Below are 13,826 nucleotides of genomic sequence, written 5' to 3' on the forward strand. Positions count from 1 at the left end.
CATTCCACCCAGGCTAGAAAAAGCACAGGGGTTATGCATGGGATCCAATCCATTTCTCATAAACATGGGAGCTTTGACCTGCTCAGTCTCTAACCTGATTTGCCCCTCCTTAGGCAGTCTGGTAGCTCCCTGCTCCCCGGGGAGCCCATCAGACTTGTGTCCGACTTAGTACAGACACCTGATTGCCTGAACTCAGTAGCTCTACCAGTCTCAGTCTTCCTGGTAGCTGGGCCTGACTACAGGTGAGTGCCACCACTCCTGGCGCTCCATGATCTTTCAAATCTCTGTGATGGCACCTCAGTCTTCATATTTAGCTGTTCTTTGCCTTGGAGAGCAGAAGATCTGGGGTTAACTGCTGCTGCTGCCACTTCTTAGAAGTTAGTTAAAGGCAGATATGCCATCTAATTTTATTTCCTTATTTAGCTGGGGTATTTGATCCTAATTAGTTATTTTTGCTCTGTTCTTTCCGGTGCAAAGGTCATTCTCCTTGGCAAAGGAAATGGAAGCAAAGGATATTTTAGTAATGTCAGCCCTACCCAGGGGAGGGCAAGGGGGAGGGCAACGGACCTGGGCACTGGTTCTCCAAGTGTGGTCTTGGCCCCTTGGTAGTCCCCAGACTCTTTCGTGGAGTTTGCAGGTTCAAAATGCTTTTCATAATAATAGTAAGATATTTTAATTTATAATATGATAAATATTGATGGATAGAATGAACACAAACAATAGATCTTTGGAAAATCCCCAATAAATCTTTTTTTTTTTTTTTTTTTTTAGTGAGGCAATTGGGGTTAAGTGACTTGCCCAGGGTCACACAGCTAGTAAGTGTTAAGTGTCTGAGGCCGGATTTGAACTCAGGTCCTCCTGACTCCAGGGCCGGTGCTCTATCCACTGCGCCATCTAGCTGCCCCCCCAATAAATCTTAAGTGTGAGAACCATTGGGACTCAACTCCAAGCGTTCAGAGTTGACAACTGAATATTCCCCAACTTGCCCTGCTCTAGTCTAATCTTGACAAAGACAGTCATGACAAGGAGGTCATAGGATACTCAAACATTAATCTCTTGGGCTTCAGACTCTTAGTAAAGACACTGATAAATTGGAAGAATCAGAGAATCATCAATTTAGAACTGGAAGAAGCCTCAGGGGCCATTATTCCAACCCTGCCCAGCCCCCCATTCATTTTACAGCTAATGAAAAATGAAATCCAGAGAGATTAAATGAATTCATAGAATTATGGGTCTACAGCTAGAAGGAACCTTGTGGGTCATCAGATGGAATCCCTCAACCGACAGATGGGGAAACTGAGACCCAGAAAGGAAAAGTGATTTGCCCAAGGTAACACAGGCAGAATTACATGACAGGACTGCCATGAGAAAGGCCACTGGCCCTCGGGCAGTGCTAATAAAAATATAGTTTCTAGAGCCTGGTATTAATAGCTGCCCACAATCTAGCTGACACCTATGTTTCCTCCCTTTTCTCTCCTCAAATGACTAATATAGAAACGTTTTACATGATTGCATATGTAATATCTTTTTGCTTACTGGCTCAGGGAGCAGGAGGGGAGGAAGGGAGAGAGGGATAGAATTTAGAACTCAAAATTTTATTAAAAACTTCCACAAATGTAAAAAAAAGTTCTAATATGACGTTGGGGAAATAAAATATGTTAAAACTTAAAAATAATTTGCATATGCCCTCAAAAATTAATAATCCACTTGGCCATCTATTTGCTAAGAGGCTCCTTTTCTCCCCTTCTCCAAATCTCACATCACTCAGAAATAACCTGCTGCCATCTCCTCCTTGGTAGCTGGTGCCACAGTGGATAGAAAACAGGGCCTGGAGTCAGGAGGACCCGAGTTCAAATCCTGCCTCAGGAAAGTTGTTTGTCCTTTGCTTTTGAAGAGGGCCAATGACATCACAGGGTAATGACTTGGATTTAAGTGAGGCAGAGCTGCACAGTAGTCAACCTCACTTTTTCTTCCAGAGTCACTGCAAACCAGTTGTGTGACCCAGGGCAAGTCACTTAACCCTGTTTGCCATATCACAATGAGCTGGAGAAGGAAATGGCAAATCCCTCCAGTGTCGTTGACAAGAAAACCTCAAATGGGGTCACATAGTTGGGTATGACTAAAATGAAAACAACAGAGTCTCCTTAATTCCATTCTCTGATGAAGAGAATTTTGCCAAGGCCAACCCTAACATGTGCACAAACAATCCCCCTCCATTCCATCCTTTCCAGTAGATGCCTCCTCTAGCATCCCTACTTTCATTTATCTTCAATCCTTCTCTTTCCATCCACTGCTTCTTTTTTTTTCCTTTTTTTTTTTGTGTGTGTGAGGCAATTGGGGTGAAGTGACTTGGCCAGGGTCACACAGCTAGTAATTGCTAAGTGTCTGAGGCCGGATTTGAACTCAGGTACTCCTGAATCCAGGGCTGGTGCTCTATCCACTGCACCACCTAGCTGCCCCCCATCTACTGCTTCTAAAGGCCCACAGATATACCCAAGTTTCCCTCATACTCAAAAAATCCTCACTTTATCCTACCATCCTTGCTAACTATCAACTTGTATCTCTCTTTCCCTTCCCTGTGCAACTCTTTGAAAAAGGCAGTTACAAAAAGAAAGAAGAAATCCAAATGATTAGGTGTTCCTTCTTTGTTCCTGAAGAGGACCAATGACATCACAATTGGACGGGTGATGTGCTGACTTGTGAGTGAACCAGATTTAAGTGAGGCAGAGTTGTGCAAGGGGCAAAGTCATGACCCTCTCTCTCCTCCAGGGTCATCAGAGTCCAGTGGCAAGACAAAAGTCAGGACGATGGCAATGGTTAAGTTATTAGGATAAAAAATGAGGAGTTGGGGCAGCTAGGTGGCACAGTGGCTAGAGCACCAGCCCTGGATTCAGGAGGACCTGAGTTCAAATCTGGCCTCAGACACTTAACACTTACTAGCTGTGTGACCCTGGGCAAGTCACTTAACCCTAATTGCCTCACTGAAAAATAAATAAATAAAAAATGAAGAGTCTGTGTGACCCTAGGCAAGTCACTTAACCCCCATTGCCCCGCCAAAAAAAAAAAAAATGAAGAGTGAATTCACAACCGATGAAGAGGAAGTAAAGGTAATGGAGATAAGTAGCAGAAGAGATCTGGTTTGCCCAATTACATGACAATAAACCTGACATCTGGATGAAATGGATAGAGATTCCAAAACAGACATTTCCCAGATGAATAAAATAGGAAATCGAATATTTAAATACCCTGATTATCTGATCTCTTCAGATGTCTGTGGGGCAAGAAGTAAACCGAGAAGCCTGACTGGCATTTATTAAGTGCTTACTATGTGCCGGGGCTTTGTGCTAAGTGCTGACAATACCAACATAAGCTAAAGAAAACCAGTCCTGGCTGATGATGAGTGAGATGAGCAGAACCAGAAGAACATTGTACACAGTATCATCAACATTGGGTGTTGATCTACTGTGATGGACTATAGTCTTCTAACCAATGCAGTGGTACAGAAGAGTTCCAGGGAACTCATGATGGAAGAGGATCTCCAAATCCAAGAAAAAAAAAAAAAGAACTGTGGAGTATAGATGCTGAATGAACCATACTATTTCTTTTGTTTTTGGTGCTGATGTTTTTCTATTTTGAGGTTTTTCGTCTTGCTCTGATTTTTCTCTTATAACATGACTAATGCAGAAATATGTTTAATGTTATTATGTATATATATATATATATCACCTATATCAGATTACCTGATGTCTAGGGGAGGGGGGAGGGAGGGGAGGGGAGGGAGGGAGAAAAATCTGAAATTGGAAAGCTTGTATAAACAAAAGTTGAGAACTATCTGTACATGTAATGGGGAAAAAATAAAATACTTTATTAATTAAAAAAAAAAAGAAAACCAGTCCTGCCCTCAAGTTGCTTACAGTTTAATGGGGGAAGATGACAAATAAAAGGGAGTTGATTGGGGTCAGGCATAAAGAACTGGCCCTGGAGCCAGGAAGACCTGGTTTTGAGCCCCTGCCTCTGACCCACAATGGCTTGCATGAGGCAGGTCACAGAGCCGCAGAGTGCCCCAGTCTCTAACCTGCAGAGCAGGTGCAGACTTAATCCTCATTGGTACTCACAAGGTAGAGAGAAGGTCTTCTGCTTGGCCCCAGAGGCTAGAATTAGGACCAACTGGTTAGAAAGCACAAGGTGGGGGCAGCTAGGTGGCGCAGTGGATAGAGCACCGGCCCTGGAGTCAGGAGTACCTGAGTTCAAATTAGACACTTAACACTTACTAGCTGTGTGACCTTGGATAAGTCACTTAACCCCAATTGCATCACTAAAAAAACCCCAAAAAACAAAAACAAAAACAAAAAAGAAAGCACAAGGTGGGTGTTGGGTAGGGGTGGGGGATCCCAAGCAGTTTTCAGTTCAGTATAAGGAAGAACTTCCTCACAATTAAGTAACCAATGAAACGGGTTTAGAGGAGGAAGGGAGGGTACATGGTGTAGGAAATGAGGAGAGATAATGAGCTCCCCATCACAGGTGGTGTTCAAGTGGCACCTGGAGGATAGTTGGGGGATGATGACAGCTGCTGCTAGGGGGTAGGGGGGAGTAGCTTTCAGCTGCACTGACCTTGTCCTCCAGCACCTTCAGCCGTTCTGTCAGCTCAGCCACCTTGCTGCAGTTTAAACAACCTGAGGAAGACAACCCACATGGGCTGAGCTTTTGTTTAGACTCCTTTTTCTTTCTTCCCCAGGAGGGACCTTCTGCATCTTTTCTCCTTGGCTTCCTGTGACATTCTCTCCATTTTACTGATGAGAAGACTGAGGCCCAGCAAGAGGATGTGACTTACTCAGGGTCATGTAGTGAGTCAGCAGCAGAGCCAGGCTTGGCCTCCGGGCCTCCTGACTCTCCCTGACCAATGCTCTTTCCCCTACATCCCCAACCTCTGCTATTTCCTGTTGCTGGCCGGCTGCCCCAGCCTAGAACTGGTCTCCTTTCGCTGGCCAAATCTTCATGGGCTCTGACCTGGCCAATGACCCCAGGGCCCTGCTTGCCTGACGGGTCTTCCGAGGGTCTCCGGGGGCTTGGGGATCAGTAGCACAAACCGTCTCCAGTTCCAAGGACAGAGGAGGCTCCCTGCTTCTCAATTGCTTCTCATCCTGATACACAGAACTACTCTTGGGGCTGTGACTGCCCAAGTCTCCATGGTTATGTCAGACTTTCAAGCCCTTGTAAAGATGCACAATCTTCCTCCCTACCCCCCACCCCCCTGGCCTTAGCTGACCCTCACCTCTCTTGGATGGGGAAGGAGGGCCCTATTGTTTCTGTCATCCTGGCCAAACCACAGGCCCCCGCCCCTCCAAGCTCGGGGTTCTAGGCTGGAAGCTTGGTTCATGTCTCATGTCCTGTTTCTGAGAGCCCAGCTTTAACTCCCATCTAAGTCTCTGCTTTCCCCTCTGTACAATGGGCACATGACTCCTCCCAGGGTAGAGATGGTCTTGGCAAGGCTTTTCTTTCCAGGGAGAAAAGAAGTGCTCTAAGGGTGGGGAAGCTCCAGACTTCTACTCTCTCAGCTTCCCCCACCCCCTCCAGGGCTCCCCCTGGGACAAGCAGGGGGGTCTGTCCTCCATCACAACCTTCCCCAGTCTACCTGGACATGAACGGAATGGTTGGAAATAGAGGTTTGCTCTAGGTGCTCCCTCTTCCCTGAAAGCCTTGAGGTTCCTTTGCCCCAATCTCTCCTCCCAAGGAAGGGCCCCACGGAGCTAGGACAGAGGCAATCCCCTGCTCCTGCTCCACCGGGGGCTGGAGGGACTCACCTGAAGATGCTGTGGGATGAAGGTCCATTCGGCGCAGTGAGGGACCCTGCCACCCGGGCTCCAGGGAACCGATGACATCTGCAATCGGAACATCATTGTCCTAAGCAGCAGACTCTCCTCCCCCCCACCCCCACCCCCCCCGGCCCCCAAGAGCCACCAGTCTCTGGCAGGCCCAGCTTCTTCCTGCTTTCCACTGACTCAGGACAAAGTCACTCTATTTTACTGATGGGAATGCAGAGGCCCAGAGAGCTGGGGGCGACTGGCCTAAGAATCTCGGCCCATGCTGGCTGGGCCTGGAATTGTTTGGGCCTCGTCAATGACCCTCTCCATGGTTCTGATGCTTTGTCCCTAAGGTATCCCTCAGCAATAAAATCACAGAGCCTTGGATCTGGAAGGAATATCAGCTGTGTAGCCCAGTGGATAGAACACTAGACCTGGAGTCAAGAAGATTTGAGTTCAAATCCTACCTCAGAGACTTACTAGCTGTGTGACCCCGGGCAAGTCTTTGTCAGCCTCAGTTTCCTTATCTGTAAAATGGGGGCAATAATAGCACCTACCTCCCAGGGTTGTTGTGATAATCAAATGACAAGGCATTTGTCTTTTTTTTTTTTTAAGTGAGGCAGTTGGGGTTAAGTGACTTACCCAGGGTCACACAGCTAGTAAGTGTTAAGTGTCTGAGGCCGCATTTGAACTCAGGTCCTCCTGACTCCCGGACCGGTGCTCTATCCACTGCGCCACCTAGCTGCCCCGACAAGGCACTTGTAAAGTGCTTAGCACAGTGCCCAGCACTTAGTAGGTGCTATATAAATGTTAGTTATTGTTATTATTATCATCATCTTATTATTATTATTCTTCATCATCGTCTCTGCCACCATGTGGCCCAACCCAGGCCTGGACAAGCCCCTCCCTTTCTTACACCCCTGACACAGGGTCATCAACACTCTTTTTGAGAACTCTGGTGATGGGGAGTTCTCAAGGCAGCCCATCCCCTTTGGGATGATTCAGGAGGTAGTGGGGCATAGTGAATAGAGCACTGGACTTTGGAGTCAAGAAGACATGCATCTGAACACTGCCCTTAGACCTTGATAGCTGTGTGATCCTAGGCAAGTCACTTAACCCATCATAGCCTCAGTTTTCCCATCTATAAGATAGAGATGATCCCAATACTTATAGTTGGGGGGGGTTAACTATTTTGGGGGGTCATGGATGTCTTTAGTCTGTGGGCTTCTTATCAGAATAATATTCCTTTTTTAATTAAGTATTTTTCTAAGAAAGATCTGTCTTCTCTCCCTCCTATCTCCTCAGCCCCCGAATGAGAAAGCAAATTACAAACATATATAGTCAAATAAAACAAATTCCCTTATTAATCACATCCAAAAAAATTCGTCTTAATCAGAATGTTAAAAAATGCATCAGGGGTGGCTAGGTGGCGCAGTGGATAGAGCACCGGCCCTGGAGTCAGGAGTACCTGAGTTCAAATCCGGCCTCAGACATTTAACACTTACTAGCTGTGTGACCCTGAGCAAGTCACTTAACCCCAACTGCCTCACTAAAAAAAAAAAAAGCATCAGCTAGAATACAGAAGATTACAAAGGGAATCCATTGTGGTGACACACGGATATCAGAATATATTTGTTGAAAAGGTCATGGCCTCAGACGAGAAAGCCCTGCAGAACATCTACTTCATGTGGTCACTGGCATGGGACATGGAGGTAGGGTGGGGAGAGGGCAAAGGGATGCAGAGTGAGCTCCTGGGGGCCAATGGGTGGTGGAGGGAGGAGTGCTGAGGGGAATGGGACAAGGAGGAGATGCTGGGTGTGCTTGGACATAGAGGGGGTACTGAGGGTGTGATGATTGAACACGGAGAATCAGGAGGACTGGGGCACTTCAGGGCTACGGGGGGGGGCTATGGTATATGGAGGAGGGGCTGGGGGTGATGGGACTTAGAGGGGGTATCAGGGGGGCTGGAACACAGAGGGGGTTCTGGGGATGGGGGAGGTCCTTTCCATACCCTGGGTCCCAAGCTGTGCTCTTTCCACTTGTGTCTCTCTCACATCTGCCCCGCCCCCACCCCCCATCTCCTTCTCTGGGGACACAGCCATAATCCCCTTTCCCAGACCCGGCTTTCTTGGGAGGAAGTGATTATTGGTGAACCCAGAGTCAAGGTTTTCAAATGAAAACAAGAGCCAGTTTTGGGCAGGGGCTGGCAGCTTTTCCACCAGCTGGCAGTGGGGTGGGGCCAGAGTGAAGAGAGATTCAAGCCTGGCATGTGCCCTAGCCCTCCTCCCGGGGCATGTGACCTTGTACCCACATCCCCGAAGGGCCCAGACCACATACAGGGTGGCTCTGGACCTGGCTTCCTTACCCCTTCACGTGATTCTTGGGACCCGAGGCTACGGCTGGACGGACCTAGGGCCAGCAAGGCAGGTGCCCAGCTGGATCAGGCTCCCACAGCTGGGAAGGGTGATAGAGGCTGACGCCTGGAAGGAGGAGTTTGGCTGGAAGGAGGTGGGGTGGGGGCCACAGCTGGTGAGCAGAGGGCTATGTCCTGCCCATCCTTCCTGGACACAGATGGGACCAGCCAAGAGTAAGTTTAGGTTAAGTGGCTGCAATGCCCATATCTAATCTTGCCACCTAGCACAGGGTGCCCGACAGGGCTTCTTGGCCGGTGCTTAGATTTAACTATTCACATCTTCTGTTCCCAAACTTCTTGTGGTAGAGACTGTGACTTTTTCATTTGAGGAATGGGGAATGGGAGACAATGAGTTCTCCATCATTAGGGGTCTTCAAGTGAAGGCTGGAAGCTTACTATGGGAATGCAAGATTTCATTGAGGTAAGTCCCTTCCCTTTCTATCATTTCTTTTTTTTTGTTTGTTTTGTTTTGTTTTGTTTTTTTAGTGAGGCAATTGGGATTAAGTGACTTGCCTAGGGTCACACAGCTAGTAAGTGTTAAGTGTCTGAGGCCGGATTTGAACTCAGGTACTCCTGACTCCAGGACCGGTGCTCTATCCACTGCGCCATCTAGCTGCCCCTCCTTTCTATCATTTCTTAAGTAAGATGTAAATTCTCTGAATAAGGCATGAATTCCCTGGATAATGAGGGAATTGCCTAGATGTGGTGTAAATTGTCCAGATGAGGTAAAGATTATCTGGAGAGGTAGAAGTTCCCTGTTGCCTGGATAAATGTGAATTTTCTTTGCCCAAAGTCTTCAAGGGCCACTGACAGAAGCAGGAAGTAGGAACAAATTAATGTAAGCTCTCTGAGGACAGGGACTATTTCATTTGAATCTTTGTATTCCAAGTACAGTGCATATGGTAGGCACAATAAGTGAGTTCTTGCATTAATGACTGGGTTTACAGATTGACTCGGTTCTTGGGCTTGACCGTTAAAAGGAAATGGGGGGGGGCGGGCAGCTAGGTGGTGCAGTGGATAAAGCACTGGCCCTGGCTTCAGGAGGACCTGAGTTCAAATCTGGCCTCAAGGAAATGGGGATCTATCAAGAGGGAGGCCAAGATGCACAGACCAAGATTCACAGACCTAGCTGCAAGAGATGGATGTAGAGATTCGTAGTTTGAAGAAAGATGGCCAACTGCTCAAGGACCTGGGATGTGGAGAGAAGTATTGATGTGACCGCCTGTAGGAGTTAGGAAGATAAGCAGAGGAAAGTGAGATGGAGAGAGAAGAGAAGAAGAGAGAAGAGAGGGGAGAGAGAGGAGAAGGGAGAGGAGAGAGAGAGAGAGAGAGAGAGAGAGAGAGAGAGAGAGAGAGAGAGAGAGAGAGAGAGAGAGAGAGAGAATTCATTGAAGTCCCAAAGGGGAAGAAGAAAGGATTGGCATAGTAGGAAACCAGAATCAGGTGTTTCAAAGAACAGTCTGGATTTATCCCTTCGCTGGTACTGAGTCATTTGGAACATCTAAGTCCAGGAGGAAGGTAGGACCCACCAATGGGAAGGCTTGCTTCCAGAAAAGGGAAAATAATTTGACCATTTTTGAGGGACTTAAATATCAGTTTCCTGTGTATGTTTTTGGTTGTTTGTTGGTTTTGTAAATTGGTTAAGTAAAATCCGTCCTACAGTCTAGGTCTTGTTAGCCTGAGTACTTGCAGGAAACATGAGAACCCTTTCTGGGGAGAGCCAGGAGGCAAATTCTGATGTTCCCAGGGGAAACCCTGGGTGGATAGAGCAAAGATAACGAGACAGAAGGCCATGTCATCACGTCAGGCCCAAGTGCCCAAATGACACACCAGTAACATTGCAAGGTGGATTCTTGCTCAGCTAAGATTTGAACTAGCTGATCTTTGAGGTCCTTTCCAACCCTGAGAGCCTGTGCATCACCCCCCTCCCACCCCAACGCCGAAAACGCACAAGGCCAAGGAATAGTACGCATGTCATAAATCAGACCATCCAACCTCATTTTACAGATGGGGAAACTGAGGCCTGGAGAAAGGAAGTGTTTTGTCCAAGGCCATGAAGCCTGTGGAAGACCTTGGATGGAAAAAGAACTCAAATTTCTATCAGGCTTTAAAGTTCACAAAATGCAGGGCAGCTAGGTGGTGCAGTGGATAGAGCACCGGCTCTGGATTCAGGAGGACTTGAGTTCAAATTCGGCCTCATACACTTAACACTTACTAGCTGTGTGACCCTGGGCATGTCACTTAACCCCAATTGCCTCACTAAAAAAAAAATTGAATAAAGTTTACAAAATGCATTTTCCCACCACATGACAACAAAGATATTGCAGGGGCAGCTAGGTGGCACAGTGGATGGAGCACTGGCCCTAGATTCAGGAGTACCTGAGTTCAAATCTGACCTAAGACACTTAACATTTACTAGCTGTGTGACCCTGGGCAAGTCACTTAACCCTCATTGCCTCACCAAAAAACCCCAAAAAACCAAAAACCCAAAGATATTGCGAGTCCCATTGTACAGATAAGAAAAACTGAGTCTCAGACAGGGTAAATGACTTGTACAGGGCCATACAACCAGGAAAAAGGCAGAGCCAGACCTAGAGCTGGAAGGCACCTGAGTAGTCAATCCAACCCTCTCGTTTTACAGAAGAGTAAAAGGGGCTCAGGGGGTAAGTGACTTGTCCAAGGTCACACAGCTAGTGACAGTCAGAACCAATATTTGAATGAAGGTTCTTGTCCACTAGGGGAGACTGCCTTCCAAATAGGAAGACTGAGGGCCTGTGACTAGGATCACTAGAGCAAAGCTTTGGAACTGCCAGGGACCTTCCCATCATCTGGCCCAAGTCCCACATTTTACAGGTGACTAACCCAACATCACATGGAGAAGAAACTGCAAGGCCAGGGTGGAAACCGAGGTTTGCTGGCCCTCTGTCCAGTGTTCTTTCCATTACCACAGGCTGCTGCTCCGGGCGGTGGTTGGGAGGGAATGGGGGACGAGACAGGGAAAAAGGGAGTTGTTCTTGGTGTGTTTTTTTCCAGATGGGTGGGGTGAGCCCCAGAGGGGGCAGTCAAGTGGATAAAGTCCTGCAGGGCTGGAGTCTGGAAGCTTCGAATTAAAATCAATCATGCCCCAAGCACTTGCTAGCTATGTGACCCTGGGCAAGTTACATGCCAGTCTGCCTCAGTTTCCTTCTCTGTAAAAATGAGGACAATAATTAGCACTTACCTTCCAGGATTCTTGTGAGGACAAAATGAAATCATATTTGTAAAACACTTTGCGGGGGCAGCTGGGTGGTGCAGTGGATAACTCACCAGCCCTGGATTCAGGAGGACCTGAATTCAAATCTGGCCTCAGACACTTGACACGTACTAGCTGTGTGACCTTGGGCAAGTCACTGAACCCTCACCGCTCCGCAATAAATAAATAAAAATAAAAACACTTTGGAAGCCTTAAGGTGTTATATAAATGCTAGGTATTATTTTTATGTAAATATATTTTTGTTGTTGTTGTGGTTCTAATCACACAGCATGCTGACACCAAAGCCCAGGGTCAGAGGTGATGGAAGAACCCTAGAGAATGGGAGAGACCAGAAAAGAGGGAGGGGAGTAGAGATGGTAATGAGATGAATCACAGACATTGGGTGGACTAGGGAGAAGGAATGGGTATAGAGGGAGGCCAGGGGAGGGTGTTTACAAAATCTGAACACACAGCCTGGAGAGCTGGTCTGGTAGTGGGGATGGACAAGAACAACATCTGCTTCCAGCTGTTAACAGGGGAAGACCCGACCCCCTCCCCAGCACCAGCTGTCTCTTGGCCTAGACTCAGAGATTTGGGGTCTGGAAGAGTTTCACCCCCATCCACGGCATCCCAGGTCCCTGGGCTAGAGAAGACCCCAAGGTTCCAGCTCAGGACTTCCTTTGGGAGCCTCTCTCTGTTCCCAGAGTCCTTAGTGTGACTGTCGGGGTGGGGGGTGGCGTCCATCTCCCCAGAGGCTAAACTACCTAACCCTGGTCTCTTCCCTGTCTCACTCTCCCCTCTTGTCTTCTCAGGCCCTTTTCCATAGGGTCAGTTGGGGATAGGGAGGAAGGGGCTGAGCCAAGTGAAGCCCCCACCCTTGAATAATCACAAGGACCAACCCCCCCAAACAAATCCAGCTACCTTGTCTTGGGGTGGGGATGGCAGGGCTCCCACAGCTGGCTCACGGGGAAGAAAGAAGATCTCACTCGCAGCTCCCCACCCCCTTTCCTCTGTCCTCAAGCAGGCCCCCTTCCCACCTCCCTGAACATGGAGGTCTCTGTAAACCGTAACTAATTGACTGACGGTCTGGGGAGGCTGGCCTGACTCTGCCTTCCAGATGTGGCACACATGTGCATCACTTAGCCAAGTCCATTGCCGGGTCTACGCCTTCCCTCTATGATAGAACACAGAAGGCCAGGGAAGGGACAGTCCCAAGGCCCAGTTAAAGTGCTTGGCCAGAGTCACAGGGCTAGCAAGTGTCCGAGGTAGGATCTGAACCCATGTCTTTCTGACACTACCCTATCCACTGCACTATCCTGCCTCTCAAGTCACTGTGGCTCCCTGAAGAACAGACTGGGGAGACTAAGAATGGGGCTCTCTCCTTCAACTCCAGTTTTCATGGGGCACCGAGGTGGCCTAGTGGACTGAGAGCCAGACCTGGAGTTCTGAAGACCTAATCCCCAATCCATTAGATTATAAACTCCTTGAGGGCAAGAACTGTCTTTAGCCAAAAAGAGCCACTCACTCACTCAGTGGCTCCCTGTTACCTATTAAATAAATGTTAGCAGAGCATGGGACTTAAAACTGGAAGGACCCGTGACCTCCTATAGTACAAATCAGGAAACTGAGGCCAAGAGAGAGGAAAGTCATACAGGTCCCAAGGAGAACAGCCTGTATTTAAGCAAAGATCACCCTCTGATCTGTCCAGGTCAAATGCTTTCACCTGGACATTCAAGGCCCTTTACAATCAGGCCCTGACCTTCCCAGCCTTATCTTACACTGAGCACTTGCTACGAGCCAAAACCTGGCATTTTTTTGGCCTGGGCATATGTGGCATGAAAGGAGCCTTGGGTTGTGTTGGCAGCGACCCGAGGTACTGTAGGGCTATTGTTGGGGGAGAAGATAGTGGCTTCCTATTTCAATGAGTTATTCTCCCTAGTCTAACGCCAAGAGCGCTTGTTTCTAAGCTATTGAAGCACTCGTGTTCTTTCCCCCTCCATATCTGAGTGCCTTAAGGAATAGCCCCCTTTGCTCCACCCTAGGTATGCCTGATTGCCGGCCTCTGTCGGCCTCTCATGACCTTGCTTAAGACACTTGCTATCTGTATCTGCTCTTGTCCCCTGGGACTCAGCAGGCATTTAATAATTGCTCGTTGGCTGAAATCCTAGCTATCCTTCGAAGTGTAGCTCAAGTCCACTCACACCCATTAACCGCCTGCTGTATGCAGCGCCCTGTACTAGGCATGGGGGAGAAGAGATCAGTTTCAGCTGCCGCCTCCTCCACAAAGCTGTCCCTGATCCATCTCCTCTCCCACCTAGGATCCCCTCTAGGGAGGTGAAATCAGGGGAAGCCCCAGGCCCCTCTCCTGGTTTCAGTGCTG

At 48.1% G+C, this 13,826-nt stretch overlaps 1 protein-coding gene across 6 annotated transcripts in view; it reads right to left on the reverse strand.

Annotated features, from left to right (window-relative positions):
* EMID1 (EMI domain containing 1) overlaps positions 1-13,826 on the reverse strand; it is a 69,995-nt gene that overhangs the window by 25,573 nt on the left and 30,596 nt on the right. For all 6 annotated transcript variants that reach the window (XM_043968119.1, XM_043968092.1, XM_043968140.1 and 3 more), the window contains exons 4-5: positions 5,802-5,879; positions 4,612-4,673 (exon numbers count right to left, since the gene is read on the reverse strand). In XM_043968119.1, coding sequence (XP_043824054.1) covers positions 4,612-4,673; positions 5,802-5,879 — 140 coding nt within the window. The remainder of the gene's footprint in view (positions 1-4,611; positions 4,674-5,801; positions 5,880-13,826) is intronic.

The sequence above is a fragment of the Dromiciops gliroides genome, chromosome 1, assembly GCF_019393635.1.
Source record: "Dromiciops gliroides isolate mDroGli1 chromosome 1, mDroGli1.pri, whole genome shotgun sequence".
Lineage (NCBI taxonomy): Eukaryota > Metazoa > Chordata > Mammalia > Microbiotheria > Microbiotheriidae > Dromiciops > Dromiciops gliroides.